The sequence below is a fragment of the Sarcophilus harrisii genome, chromosome 2 (genome assembly GCF_902635505.1).
Source record: "Sarcophilus harrisii chromosome 2, mSarHar1.11, whole genome shotgun sequence".
Classification (NCBI taxonomy): Eukaryota; Metazoa; Chordata; class Mammalia; order Dasyuromorphia; family Dasyuridae; genus Sarcophilus; species Sarcophilus harrisii.
Genome location: NC_045427.1, coordinates 39,261,862 through 39,275,730, shown reverse-complemented (window position 1 = coordinate 39,275,730; position 13,869 = coordinate 39,261,862). Strand labels below are relative to the sequence as shown.

Below are 13,869 nucleotides of genomic sequence, written 5' to 3'. Positions count from 1 at the left end.
TGTGTTTCAGGATGCCCACTCGCAAGGTGAGGTGGTGGCCTGCTTGGAGAAAGGTCTAGTAAAAGAGGCAGAAGAAAGAGACCCCCGGTTTCAAGTCTCGGAATCTTGCAAAAAAGCCATTCTCCGTGTGGCTGAGCTGTCCTCAGATGATTTCCACTTGGATCGGCATTTATATTTTGCTTGTCGAGATGATCGGGAACGTTTCTGTGAAAATGTGAGTCAGCTCAAAAGTGAACTTAATTTCTTCTTTGTTTTCTCTTTTTTTCTATGTGCCCCCTTCACACCAAGAGAAGTCATGGGAACCTAGAGTGAATGAAATTGGCATGAGAAATATCATGAAAGGATAGTTAATTTTCATTGTTTTCTAGTGGCTTCCTGCATGCTATTTCTGAGTTTCTTTTCCCCTTCATCACCCTTAGGGTTGCCAACTTACTTTATTACTGATTTTTCATCCTGAAAGAGACCATTTGATTTATACTCTGCTCTTTTCAAAGTTAAGTTTGTTGTTGTTTTAGCTCTTCTGGGCCACACTTCTGCTGTTTGTTTATGTGGGTTTTTCCCTATGCTAGAATACTGTCAAGTTTTTTTTTCATGCCAAGAATTTGGATGGTGCCTTTCAAATGTTTTAGCAGAACTCTTGTTTTACTAGTACCTCATAAAGAATATCATGTGCCCACACTTTGAGCAAAAAAAAATTAGTGAATTGTATTTATTTCAGCTCTCCAAAAACTTGAATTAAAAGCTGTAATAATGATTGTAATTTTGCTGACTTTCATTTAGAGTGGTATGGAAGAGTGACTTAAATACAATGGGAAGTATTCTTTTCCTCTTAATTAGCTGTGTTTATGTTGAACAAGTGATAATAGCCATGGATCACAAGAAGGAAAATTCAGCCTTCATTAATTCTCTCTAGCCCTCAACTCTCTGGTCATTCAAAAGGTAACTAGCTTGCACTAGTTACTGGGTCATTTGTCCAAGTGCACATGGCATTTTAAAGGCAGATTGTCCATATAAAAGTGCTGTTGTAATATGGTTGGTGCTCAGCATAACTCCTTGGTTTATAAATTAACCTAATTTGCTGTAGTGATTAATGGATATTTTCCATCTTTCAGACACAGGCTGGTGAAGGCAGAGTATATAAGTGCCTCTTTAACCACAAGTTTGAAGAATCAATGAGTGAAAAGGTGAGTATGAGTCTGAAATAAGCAGATCTTCTCTGTTCTGTCTCAAGAGTCTTTTCCCAAATTCAGACACTCTGCAGCTTTCTTTTTTCTCAAAACTTGCTGTGATAAATTCACTTACTACAACATGTAAATAACCAACAAGACATAGTTTTCATATTTTAACTAGCTAGAGCTTCATTTGGCTTTTTCACATAAAGAAATGAATGGATAATTGTATAATTAATTAAAAAAAAAATACTAACATGGAAATGTCACTGACTTTGGAGGAAGAGGATTTGAATACAAATCCCATTCTTGACCACTCTCTGTGTCACCCAGGGTACATTTAACCATTTATAAAATAAAGATCTCTAATCCTTTCAGTTCCACACACATGATAGTATATATTTTAGGGATCAGCAAGCAGTGTGACAATTTGTGATGGATTTCTTTAGTACTAGTGTAATTAGTACACACTTATACCATAGAATACATTTGGTTATCCAGGAAGCCAGTAGTCCACCTTGTTCTAGATCATCGTCCTTAATTTCCAAAAAGATTGGGCTTAGAAAATCAGGTGGATCAAGAGAACATTGTATACAGAAACAGGATTGTTATTTTAAGAACAACTTTTGAGGAGGCAACTAGATGGCCAATGGACAGAGCACTGGCTCTGGAGTCAGGAGGACCTGAGTTCAAATGCCGCCTCAGACACTTAACATTGAACTATTTGACCCATGGCAAGTCACTTCACCCCAATTGCCTTACACACACACAAAAATATATAATTTTAAGCAAAGAAGTCATTTTGACTATTACAAATACCCAAACTAAGTATAAAAGACACAAGAAGATGCTATCTATGTCAAGATAAAGAACTGATTACTAGAAGTATGTATAGAATTATTTTATATATCTGTTTACACACACACATCTTGATGCTAGCTATGGGGAGGAGGGTGGGAAATATACATGACATCTTTGTTACGTATTTAAAAGGAATAGCAAGTTGTACCTAAGAGATTTTCAGTTTCATGTGCAATCATCTTTTATTAGATTTTGTTATGGAGATGGTTATTTTATTCCATAAACTAAAAATTAAATAATTAAAAATTAAAAAAAAAAAAAAAAACAAGAAAATGCATACTACATGTATGCATTTTAGCAATTGTCCTAATGTATATGAACCACTACTAAATATTTATCAGAAATCTTTTGTAGTTTTGGAAATAATGCTCAGTCATTAAAAAGTTTGTATTATTTAGGAAGTAATTAACAATATTGGTTTTGTATATCCTTGTACTGTTTTTTAAGATATAAAGTTCTGTTTAATGAGAATTCATATGATGAAACTTTCAGACAGTTATGCCAATTGTCATTTTGATTCTTGTACATTTGTGGTAAAATCATTATGAATGGGAAAAGATAACTTTTTGTTGAGAACACATGCTGAAGTTTCTCAGATGTCTGTATCTATAGCAAAACTCACTTGTATTTTTCCCCTAATTCTTGTACAAAAATTTCCAATCTCACATGTTAATTGACCTTTATCCAGACTTGAAAATAGATTTTCTGTCAAGTTTCTCAGCTGATGAAACAATTGATATTCCTTGCTGTGAACTTGTTTGTTTTAGAGAATGTATTGTAAGCAGCAGAATAATGCGTGTCTTTATGCCACTTTCTGTTTTCTCCCTTTCTGTTCCTCTTTCCCTTTTTCTCTTTTTCAGTGTAGGGAAGCATTGACGACTCGACAAAAGCTGATTGCCCAAGATTACAAAGTCAGTTATTCGCTGGCAAAATCATGTAAGAGTGATCTGAAGAAATATCGATGTAATGTGGAAAACCTTCCCCGGTCCAGAGAAGCTAGACTTTCTTATCTTCTGATGTGTCTGGAATCTGCTGTACACAGAGGTGGGTAATCATAATTTTTTTTTCTCTTCATTTCCTTTCTCCCTCTTTTTTGCAAGGAAAAGCATTGGCATTGCACCGAAGATCTCTTTTGGAAGATATACATAGAATAATCTAACAGTTTGGTTCTTATTTTAAAGACCAGGATAATTCTTTTCATTCCTATTCCTTTAAGTTGAGAATCTCAGGGCACTGGAAATTATCGATGTTGAAATAATGTTTTGCCTTGTTTTTAGCTTCATTTAAAGTCCTTTTAGATTGGCATTTCCTAACCTTGGTTTTTGCTACATTTTAATGGTTTCCCTTAGTTTTAACTTTTTCAAAGCCAATATAACTTTACTTCACTTTTAGGGACTTTATGAGCCTTTTATTACAGTTGTAACCTGTTTTCTTTTTAAAAATAATAATAGCTTTTTATTTTCCAACTACATGCAAAGATAGTTTTCAACATTCCACCCTTATGAAACCTTGTGTTCCAGATTTTTCTCCCTCCCTTTCCCCTTTTCTAGACGGCAAGTAAGCCAATATAGGTTAAACATGTGCAAATATTCTAAACATATTTCCACATTTATCATGCATTGATCAAGAAAAATAAGGTCAAAAGGGGGAAAATGAGAAAGAAAAACACAAACAATAACCAAAAAAGATGAAAATACTATGCTGTGATCCACATTCTGTCCCCATAGTCCTTCCTCTAGATGCAGATGGCTCTCTCCATCACAAGTCTATCTGAATTGTTCTGAATCACCTCATTGTTGAATTGAGAGCCAAGTCCACCATAGTTAATCATCATATAATCTTGTGCGACATGTTCTCAGTGGCAACTTAAGCATGTGTGTAGTGGTATAAGAGATATCACTAAGGAAATGTATAATCAGTAAAGGTAATCTCTTGTGGTGAGATCACAGAATACCAGATTCCAGTTGGTAACTTTGTCACTTACTACCTAGATTTAGACCACAAATCCTGGGCAGATGGAGAAGAGGATCTCTTTCTAGGATAGTCAATCCAGGGCTAAAAGCAATAGCAGTCTTTGGACTGTGTACCAAGAGAGGAGCAGAACTTCCTAGCTGCATGATAGTAACAGTCCAGTAACATTCTACTATTGTTCATACGCAAACCAAGGAGCTTGCAGAACTCAAACTGGGGGACAGCAATCACATTACCTTAGATCAGACAACTCTGGGAACACTGATGGCTTGCAAATCCCCAGCCTGAACTGGCTCTGAGAATTGTAGTAAGTCAACATTCAGTGCCCCCAGAAAGCAACAATAAAGCTAGACTAGACTTCTGGTAGTGTGGACAATCTGATCTTAATATAAAGTCCAAAGTCAGAAAGTTTGTTAGAAGAGTTAGGGGAAAATAATCCATCATAAAAAGCTCTCAAGGTGAAATACACAACCCAGAAGAGAATTACTCCAGAATACCTATAAGCAGAATCTCAAAGAAAAACACTGACAAGATGAATCTTGTAAAGGACCTTTATGTTGCCTGGAGTAATCTATCTCGATTAGATGACTAACATTCTCTCTAGATACTCTCAGGTTGTATCCTACTTCCAGAGACTCCAAAGGCCTTTCTTCCTAAGAGCACTTGTATGTCACACTGAATACTCACTTAGGAGAGAATGCCCCAAAAGGACCTATTGTGGCTAATGAGGAAGGTTGATGGCAGAGATGAAGATAATGAACCACTTGCTGGAACTGTATTTTGTCAAATGATATACAGGCAATATAAGCCTTGTTGGATGGAGCATGTGAGTGGCAGCTTTGCATGCAGATCCTAAGAATGAAGATTCAGATCATTATTATTAGAAAGAAGAGTATGATGTTGAAGCACATGGACAAGGGTAAGGAGACATCTCTGCATTTTACATTTGCAGAAGGATGAACTCTGCTGGAATGCTTGCTGAGTCTGCAGGTAGCCAAAATCATATGCCTGGAGTGCAGGCTTATAATGAATAAGGGCTTATGGAGATGGAGTAGAGACAGATAGCACACCAACTATTGCAAGCCAACTTGGTAGAGAGGCAGAAAAAGAATCACCTTTAATCCTCCAAAAGTGATAAGAATCACTTTTACACTTCTGCCATATAAGTCACTATTATCAGCGGAAGTTTATTAAGAGAAGTAGATGAATTCACCTTTGTCTATAATCTTTCCCCCCAAGTATACATTTTCTGTATGTTATTAGGGTCACATGGTTCTGAGTACAGAGAATTCACTGTTATAGAAAGATGTGAGAAAAGAAGATGTGCGTCCAAAAATGTACCTTTTACATAAAACTCAAGAGTTAGCATTGGGAGAAATGAAGAGAGCTCCAAAGTCTTGCCTCTCTGTCTCTACTTTTTTGCATTCAGGATTAATCCTGTAACTGTCCATAAAGGATATCTTGAAAAAATTTAAGACTTGATTAGCACAAGAAAGAAAAAGGACCCACATGTGCAAAAATGTTTGTAGCAACTCTTTTTGTGTTGGCAAAGAATTGAAAAATGAGTGGATGCCTATCAATTGGGGAATGGCTGAACAAGTTGTTGTACATGAATTTAATGGGAAAAAATGATGAACAAACTGATTTTAGAAAGGCTTGGAAAGATTTACATGAAGTGATGCTGAGCAAAACAAGCAGAACCAGGAATACAATAGCAGCAAGGATGTCTGATGATCGACTATGAAAGGCTTAGTTCTTCTCAATGCTTCAGTTATCCAAAACAATCCCAATGGATTTTGGACAGAAAATGTATCTGCATCCAGAAAAAGAACTAAGGTGACTGAATATAAATCAAACACATGTTATATTCACTTTTTCTGGTTTTTTTTTTTTTTTTTTTCTCCCATGATTTTTCTCTTTGGCTCTGATTTTTCTCTCCCAATGATTCATAAAGTAATGTATATTAAAAATGAATAAATTTACTAGGAATAAAAAAAAACTTGATTAGTACACCCCTACATCTATGAGTAGCCTAATTAACTATCTAGTAATGTCTCACTAACCTCTAATTCTGACAGTGTTTTGCTATTTTCATTATGTATACTTTACCCTGAAAAATGAAATTTTAAATTACAGCAGTTATAATAAATTGACCACAAAAGCTGTACTATCTCAGGCTCCTGTAAAGATTTAGGGAGACTGGAATGAAATCCTCAAAAGACTATGTATGACAATTTTTTATGCCATTTTAACAGCTAACTAAATAAACCTAGGTTTTATCATGTGTTATAGGCCAGAACTCTGAATTTGAAACAAACGAATTCTTACAAGGTACTAAGCCAATAGAGTTGATAGATACAATAGTTACCTAATTTAGTATGGTTCAGTTCTGATTTATTTAATCCTACAAGGAGATGTTATGGGCCAGAACTTGAAACAAGGTACTAAGTAGAATTGAGGAGACAATGGTTAAATCTAGTTTAGCATTGATTTAATCCTACAACAAATAATGGTTTCCTAGTGATATAATGATTGGTTTGTATTCAGTATGGAGTTTATAAACTAGAAGTTTCAGCCAGGGAGTTTCAGAGACATTTGGAGAGAGGGCAAAGGACTGGTGGCAGAAGCTTAAGCTCTCAGAACCAAGGGGAGAAATTCAATTTGATTTTTAGTCTTCCTGGAAACTGGCCTGGACTTCTGTACTTTCCTCACTAAGACCATGGCCAGACTGAAAGGCTGTCCAGAAAGCTACCAAGTCCCAGGAAGGAGATAATAAAGGATCTGGACTCTAAGAAAGCTAAGTGGACCCCAGGAAAGGAGACAAGACTTTGAAAGAGACAATAGAGGATTTGGACTTTACCCCTGGCTATACTTGTGGTGATTACTGAACTGAAAGGAAGGCTGTTTCCAGAGACTCCCAAGAAAACTCAACAAGAGAATTACATTTTGGCGAGAACATTACAAATTAGGTATTTTTTTTTAAACCTCAAAACTATACTACAAAACAGTGATCATTAAAATAATTTGTTATTATTAAAATAATGTTGTAAAATAATATTTGTGGCAGCCCTCTTTGTAGTGGCCAGAAACTGGAAACTGAGTATCCACATCAGTGGGAGAATGGCTGAATAAATTGTGGTATATGAATGTTATGGAATATTATTGTTGTGTAAGAAATGACCAACAGGATGATTTCAGAAAGGCCTGGAGAGACTTACATGAACTGATGCTGAGTGAAATGAGCAAGACCAGGAGATCATTATAGACTTCAACAACAATACTATATGATGATCAGTTCTGATGGACGTGGCCCTCTTCAATAATGAGATGAACCAAATCAGTTCCAATAGAGCAATAATGAACTGAACCAGCTATACCCAGCGAAAGAACTCGGGGAGATGACTATGAGCCACTACATAGAATTCCCAATCCTCTATTTTTGTCTGCCTGCATTTTTGATTTCCTTCACAGGTTAAATGTTCATTATTTCAAAGTCCTATTCTTCTTGTGAAACAAAACAACTGTATGGTCATGTATACATATATTGTATTTAACATATATTTTTACATATTTAACATGTATTGGTCTACCTGCCATCTGGGGGAGGGGGTGGGTGGAAAAAGGGGAAAAATTGGAACAAAAGGTTTTGCAATTGTCAATGCTGAAAACTTAATCATGTATATAACTTGTAAATAAAAAGCTATATTAAAAAAGAGAGAGAGAAAGGAACTTGTTAAGCAAACAAAAAAATGTTATTGATTAGAAGGATTATATAGTCCCATCAGTGAAACAGGTACACAACATACAGAAGCAAGCAACCTTGGTAATAGATGTTTGATAAACCCAGACTTCAGTCACTCTAAATTAAGGACTCAGTCTTTGACAAAAACTGCTGGGAAAACTTGAGTTTTCAGAAATTTAATATAGAATAAAATCTCATATTCAAAATGTGTACATGAAATATTAAAAGGTCACATCATAAGAAAAATAGTGAAGGAAGAAACTACTTTTCAGATCTTTGGGTAAGGGAAAAAGTTCATGACTCAATAAGCGATAAAGCTCACAGGTAATAGAGTGAACAATTTTGATTATATAAGATTAAAAAGTCTTTGCACAAGCAAATCTAATGCTATTAAAATTAAAAGGGAAATAGGTTGCTAGGAAATCTTTGCCATAAGTTTCTCCGATAAAGACCTCATTCTTTATAAGAGCAGGATACATTACCCATAGTCAAAGAATATCAACAAGTAGTTTTCAAAGGAAGAAATTCAAACTATCAATGAACATATGAAAAAATATTCCATATCATTAGAGAAATATCCATGAAAGCAGCTCTACAGTTTTAGCTTACACAATTAGATTATCAAAAATAGCAGAAGAGGAAAATGATATGTAAAAGGGCTACATTGATGCCCAAATAACATGTTTTCTGACCCATGGATAACTCTGTTAGGCCTATACCCCTTAAAGAAAACAACAAAAGAGGGAAAAGATTTATATATAGCAATTCAATTTTTGTTGTTTGCTTGCATTTTATTTTGTTTTTCTTTTGGTTTGATTTTATTTTTCTTGTGCAGCAAGCTAATTGTATAAATATGTATGCATATATTGAATTTAACATGTATTTCTACCATGTTTAACATATACTGGATTACTTGCCACCTAAGCAGAGGAAAATTAGAACACAAGGTTTTGTAAGGGCTAATGTTGAAGAATTGTCCACACTTACACGTTTTGGAAAATAAAAAGCTTTAATTAAAAAAAATTATAATAAATAATATTTTATTTTAAAAAGTTGAATAAGAAAAACAGAAAAGGATTATAAAACAAACAAAAAAAAAGGTGAAACTGTCATGTGCCCAGCAGAACATTGAGGAAGATTCAAAATATATAACAACAAATTACCATGTCAAGAAAGTAGATATATTAGTAGAAGAAATTATATTCATGTGTCCATCTTTTCTTTAAACTTCTTGTAAATTGTTCTTTTGTTCTCTGCTGGGCACCTTTTTTACTCTTAATTTTTCCCTCTTCCATCCCCCATTCCCACTTCCAAAGAGGCTATAGTTAATAAAGGATATATTTACATATACAAATATAGACATATACAAACACATAAATATACACACATACCCCCATCCCCTACACACATACACTCACACTCACACTCTCTCTCTCTCTCTCTCTCTCTCTCTCTCTCTCTCTCTCTCCCTCTCTCTCTCCCCTTTTCTATCCCTGCTGACTTTTTAATTCTGCTCTATAATTTGCCTTGCTATTACTTAATCTCCCCCACAATAAATCCGTCCCTTGTTTTCTTCCCTCACCCTTTGCTTCCCTATCTCCCATCCCTCCCCCCTTTTTTCTTTATGAATTTTGCAAGGTGCTGTCCCTTTATGGTGTATAAGTAGTGTTGCCTATTGAACCCATTCCTGATGTGAGGAGGTTTGCAGAACTACCCCCCTCCCCCATGCCTCTATTCTTCCTCTGCACCTCATTTGTATGACATAATGCCATTTTAACCTTAATTCTGCCTTAGTCTTTCTTTTGAGCTACCCTGTTGTTGATGTCAATTTTAAACATATGTTATACATTTCCCATGTTTAAAAAAAAAAAAAACCCAACAATTTGTCCATATTGAGTTCCTTGAAATTGATCTTTGATATTGGCTGTTTTATGTTAAACCTGCTATTAAATTAATATTTGGTTAATAGAAAGTCCTGAGTATATGCAAGTTCATTGAATGCCCATTTTTTCTCATTCAATATTATAGATAATTTTGCTGGATATGATATTTTTGGCCACAGGCCTAATTCTTTTAATTGTTGGTAGCTATGATTCTAGGATTTGTGGTCTTTTATCATGGCTGCTGCCAAGTCCCAAATTCTAATTATAGTTCCAGCATATTTAAATTGTTTTTGTCTTGTTTCTTGCAAGATTTTCTCTTTGATCTGGAATTTCTAAATTTGGCAATGATATTTCTTTGTATTTTCCACAAAGGATCTCGTTGAGGCGGTGATGGGTGGATTTTTTTTCTATTTTTACTTTCCCCTTATGTTTTATCCAGGACAATTTTCTTGGATTATTTCTTACATTATTGTGTCAAAGTCCCTTTTTTTGGTCAAAACTTTCAGGGAGCCCAATTACTTTTATATTTTCTCTTCTTGATCTGTTCTCCAGCTCTTATAAGATGTTTCACATTCTGTTCTATTTTTTCATTTTTTAGAATCTGTTATTTCTTAGTCTCTCATAGCTTCACTGGCTTGCCCAATTCTAATTTTCAAAAGAGTTATTTTCATCTTTGAGACTCTGTACCTCCTTTTCTAGTAAACTTTTTTTCCATAATCTTCTGGATGGTTTTTAGTTTAGTTTTTCCTCAACATCTCTCATTTGATAAATTCTTTTTACAAATTTTCTTTTCACATTACCCTTTGGGAGTAGAAGCTTTTTTTACTTCAACATCCTCCTCTTAAGATATAACCTGGTCCCCTCTTCCCATAATATGTTTCTGTGGTGGGGTTCTTTGTTCTTTGCTGTTTTTTTTTTTTTTTTTTTTTTTTTTTTTTTTTTTTTTTTTTTTTGTTTTTTGTTTTTAAATAAGAGGTATTAGTGTAAGCTTCTGTAATCTTAGGATAGGGAAATGGTCCCTCAAGCCTTCCCTTCAGCTCTGCCCACTGACTTGGAACCCCAAACCAAAAGCTTTCCCCTCCAGCAGCAAATGTCCTCAGCCAGCAGCTTCTCTGCCCCTCCTCTTCGTCTCAGCAGCATAGCTGGGCCTGGTGGTCCCAATCAGCAGAGGCTCACTCAGACTTCTCAGACTCAAACTGTCCACAAGTGAAAGTCTGGGGAGTTCCTTTGGAAGCTCCAGCCTCACCCAGCTTGCCCCAAGGCTCTCCACTGGGTGCTTCTGCAGAGCTAGCCTGAGGTATTGGCACTGCACACCCGTTAATCCCCGTGTATATCTTTAGATCTTCTCAGGTAGTACCTGGAGGACTCTGTCCTGCCCCTAGGCTTGATTTTTCACCTTTCTATGTTCACCCTGAGGTTTTAAATCTTAATAGTAGTAGTAACTTACATATTTTGATTACAGAAAACGTGTACTTCTAATTCACCATTCTTAACACTGTAACATATCTCTTTCTTTTACGTGGTTTAGGTCGACAGGTTAGCAGTGAATGCCAAGGAGAAATGTTGGATTACCGACGCATGTTGATGGAAGACTTTTCTCTGAGCCCTGAGATTATCTTGAGCTGTCGAGGGGAAATTGAACATCACTGCTCTGGATTACACCGAAAAGGGCGGACACTACACTGTCTGATGAAAGTTGTCCGTGGAGAAAAGGGAAATGTTGGAATGAATTGCCAGCAAGCGGTAAGGAAGGAATTGGTCTGTCCTTTTAATGCTGCATTTCTGCATCTAAAGAACTCCTCTCTGACCCTGACCTAATATACACCTGTTATAGAATATCTATGAAAACTCACTGAACTCATTGGTTCAGTAGGAGCCATTTATAAAGGCAAACCTCATTGAGGATGTGAAATCTGCATTATAGCAGTCAGTCATTGGAGTTCATAATTGGCAGTAGCCTTTTTTACTTAGAGATATAGATGAAAAATATTCTTTGCAGTTGACTTACAGGAAAGGATAATTTCCTGTGCTTGACATCTTTAAAACCAATCATCAAAGTCAGATCAACTTCTCATAAATTGGAAAAAGGCCTCAGACTTAAGAGAATTGGTCTGCCTTAATGGTTTTATTGATTGTTTTCATTACGTCTTGAAAGGTTCAGGACAGACAATAGAGGGAATTAATCATTTTTAGGAGCTGTTTTCATTGCTGATATGGAGCTATCTCATTCTGGTTTTTCAAAACCCCATCTTTTACGTTAGAAGAAGCCAGTTATGCAAAAGAGGACAAAAGCATACCCACTCACTAATATTTCTTGCTAGCCCTTTGGCTCTCCCCACTCCAAGATATTTGGAGTACTTTGATATTTTCTAAACATCAAAATTATTGTTGGCATTTTTTAGGTGGGAACATTAATAAACTTACCTTGGGTTCATTAGTTGAACAGTTAAAAAACTGGTAAATCTATAATTTAGATGTTAAATATCAAGATCTTTTAGATAAAATTCACTTGTGTTATCTCTGTGGCCTATATTTTTTGCTTTTCATCAGATAAAAAAATTTTCTTAAGCATTTTGGGATAGCAATGACAATTCTTGGACACCTTGCACATAAATTAATTTTTCATTATGAGAATCTGAAATTCAAAGGACAGAGTTTAAATAAATATTCTAAATTTGGAAGTTAAAGTATTTTTCAAGAAAACATTAGAAAATCATAATCTCTTTATTTTGAAACTGACATTTTTATTAAAACTTGTATATTACTTTGCTTTTATTTCTAAGCTATAAATAGAATTTTAAGACCTACTGTACTGATTTGAAATAAAACTGTATGCTGCATCTTATTTTTTTATCTTCTCCTTTAAAAATAACATGCTATATAATTGTGGAAATACGTATAGAAGAATTGTACATATTTAACATATATTGGATTACTTGCTGTGTAGTGGAGGGAATGGGGGAAAGAGAGAAAAATTTGGAATACAAGGTTTAGCCAAGGATGAGTGCTAAAAATTATTCATTTTTTTAATTAAAGCTTTTTATTTTCAAAATATATGCATGAGTAATTTTTCAACATTGACCCTTACAAAACCTTGTGTTCCAAATTTTCTCTTCCCCTAGACAGCAAATAATCCAATATATGTAAACATCAAAAATAGTGGAATATTAAAAAGTAAAAGATAATTTGGTGGCTGTACATTCATCCTCAGTGTAACAGGGACCAGGTAGAAGAAAAGCTATTTTTGAAGCTGAGCAAATGTGAAGCTTTGCTTCTTTTTAGTACTAAGTTACATAGGATAATGAATTGTAAAGTGGGTGAGTAAGAATCCATTATTTTCCATACCTATGAAGAAATACTGCTTTTTCCCATTTGTAAATTCAGCTCTTTAAAGGAGATTGTGACAACTTCAAAGATAACTGCCATTGACTTCTCACTAGATATTTGTTATAGAAATGCTTTCCAAATACAGAGTGGCAGGAACTTTAAAATTCTCAAATGACAGCAGTTGTCAGTTCCTTGAACTGAGAACCCAACCTTCTGCTTCATTCAAAGTATAACTATAACTGCTCTAATCCTTGTTTATAGTCAGCAAAGAAATTATAATGCCTTTGGAAGACACTATTGCCATTTCAGGACAGTAGCTAGATAGGAAAAGAATGCATTCCCCTTAATCTTTAACATTAGGCCCATTTGAAGTGCCCTCAGCCCTTGCTTACCTATTGAAGAATGGAGAGTCAGCAAAAAGAGTATATTTTTCCTTGCCTCTCTGCTCCAATATCAAGCCTTTATCAGTTGTAAAGAGCTTATACAGAAATGGTTCATTTGGATTGGATTATTTATTTCTTCCTTCCTTGTTTCTTAGATATTTCATTCCTTACCATGACCAACTTCCATGTTATAGTTGAAGCACCTTTCATCCATTTATATACCCATGTGGTTAAACTATTACTTTTAGCTGTTTTCCATTTACTGAAGATGTGATTTAGTGAACTTTGCATAATTAGGAAATGTAAGGAAGATTAATCTGTCTTAATCGCATAATTTCCTGTTATACACTGGCCCAGAATACATATTTAATCCTCTTTTAGCTCAGTCCATCTAGGCAAGGGCTCTCCTGAGCCAAAGAAAATGATTTTCTAATCTATTTTCTGTACTAAACACTTGAGTGCTTTGCCAAATTTCTTGCATACATATTAGAGACTGGAGGTGAATTTTTCATCTAGTAAGTAAACAAGCCCTC

General features: G+C 35.0%; 1 protein-coding gene across 1 annotated transcript in view; it reads left to right on the top strand.

Annotated features, from left to right (window-relative positions):
- The window catches only part of GLG1 (golgi glycoprotein 1), a 145,321-nt gene that overhangs the window by 87,406 nt on the left and 44,046 nt on the right, over positions 1-13,869 (top strand). The window contains exons 5-8 of the mRNA XM_031949991.1: positions 11-214; positions 1,113-1,184; positions 2,891-3,074; positions 11,155-11,369. Coding sequence (XP_031805851.1) covers positions 11-214; positions 1,113-1,184; positions 2,891-3,074; positions 11,155-11,369 — 675 coding nt within the window. The remainder of the gene's footprint in view (positions 1-10; positions 215-1,112; positions 1,185-2,890; positions 3,075-11,154; positions 11,370-13,869) is intronic.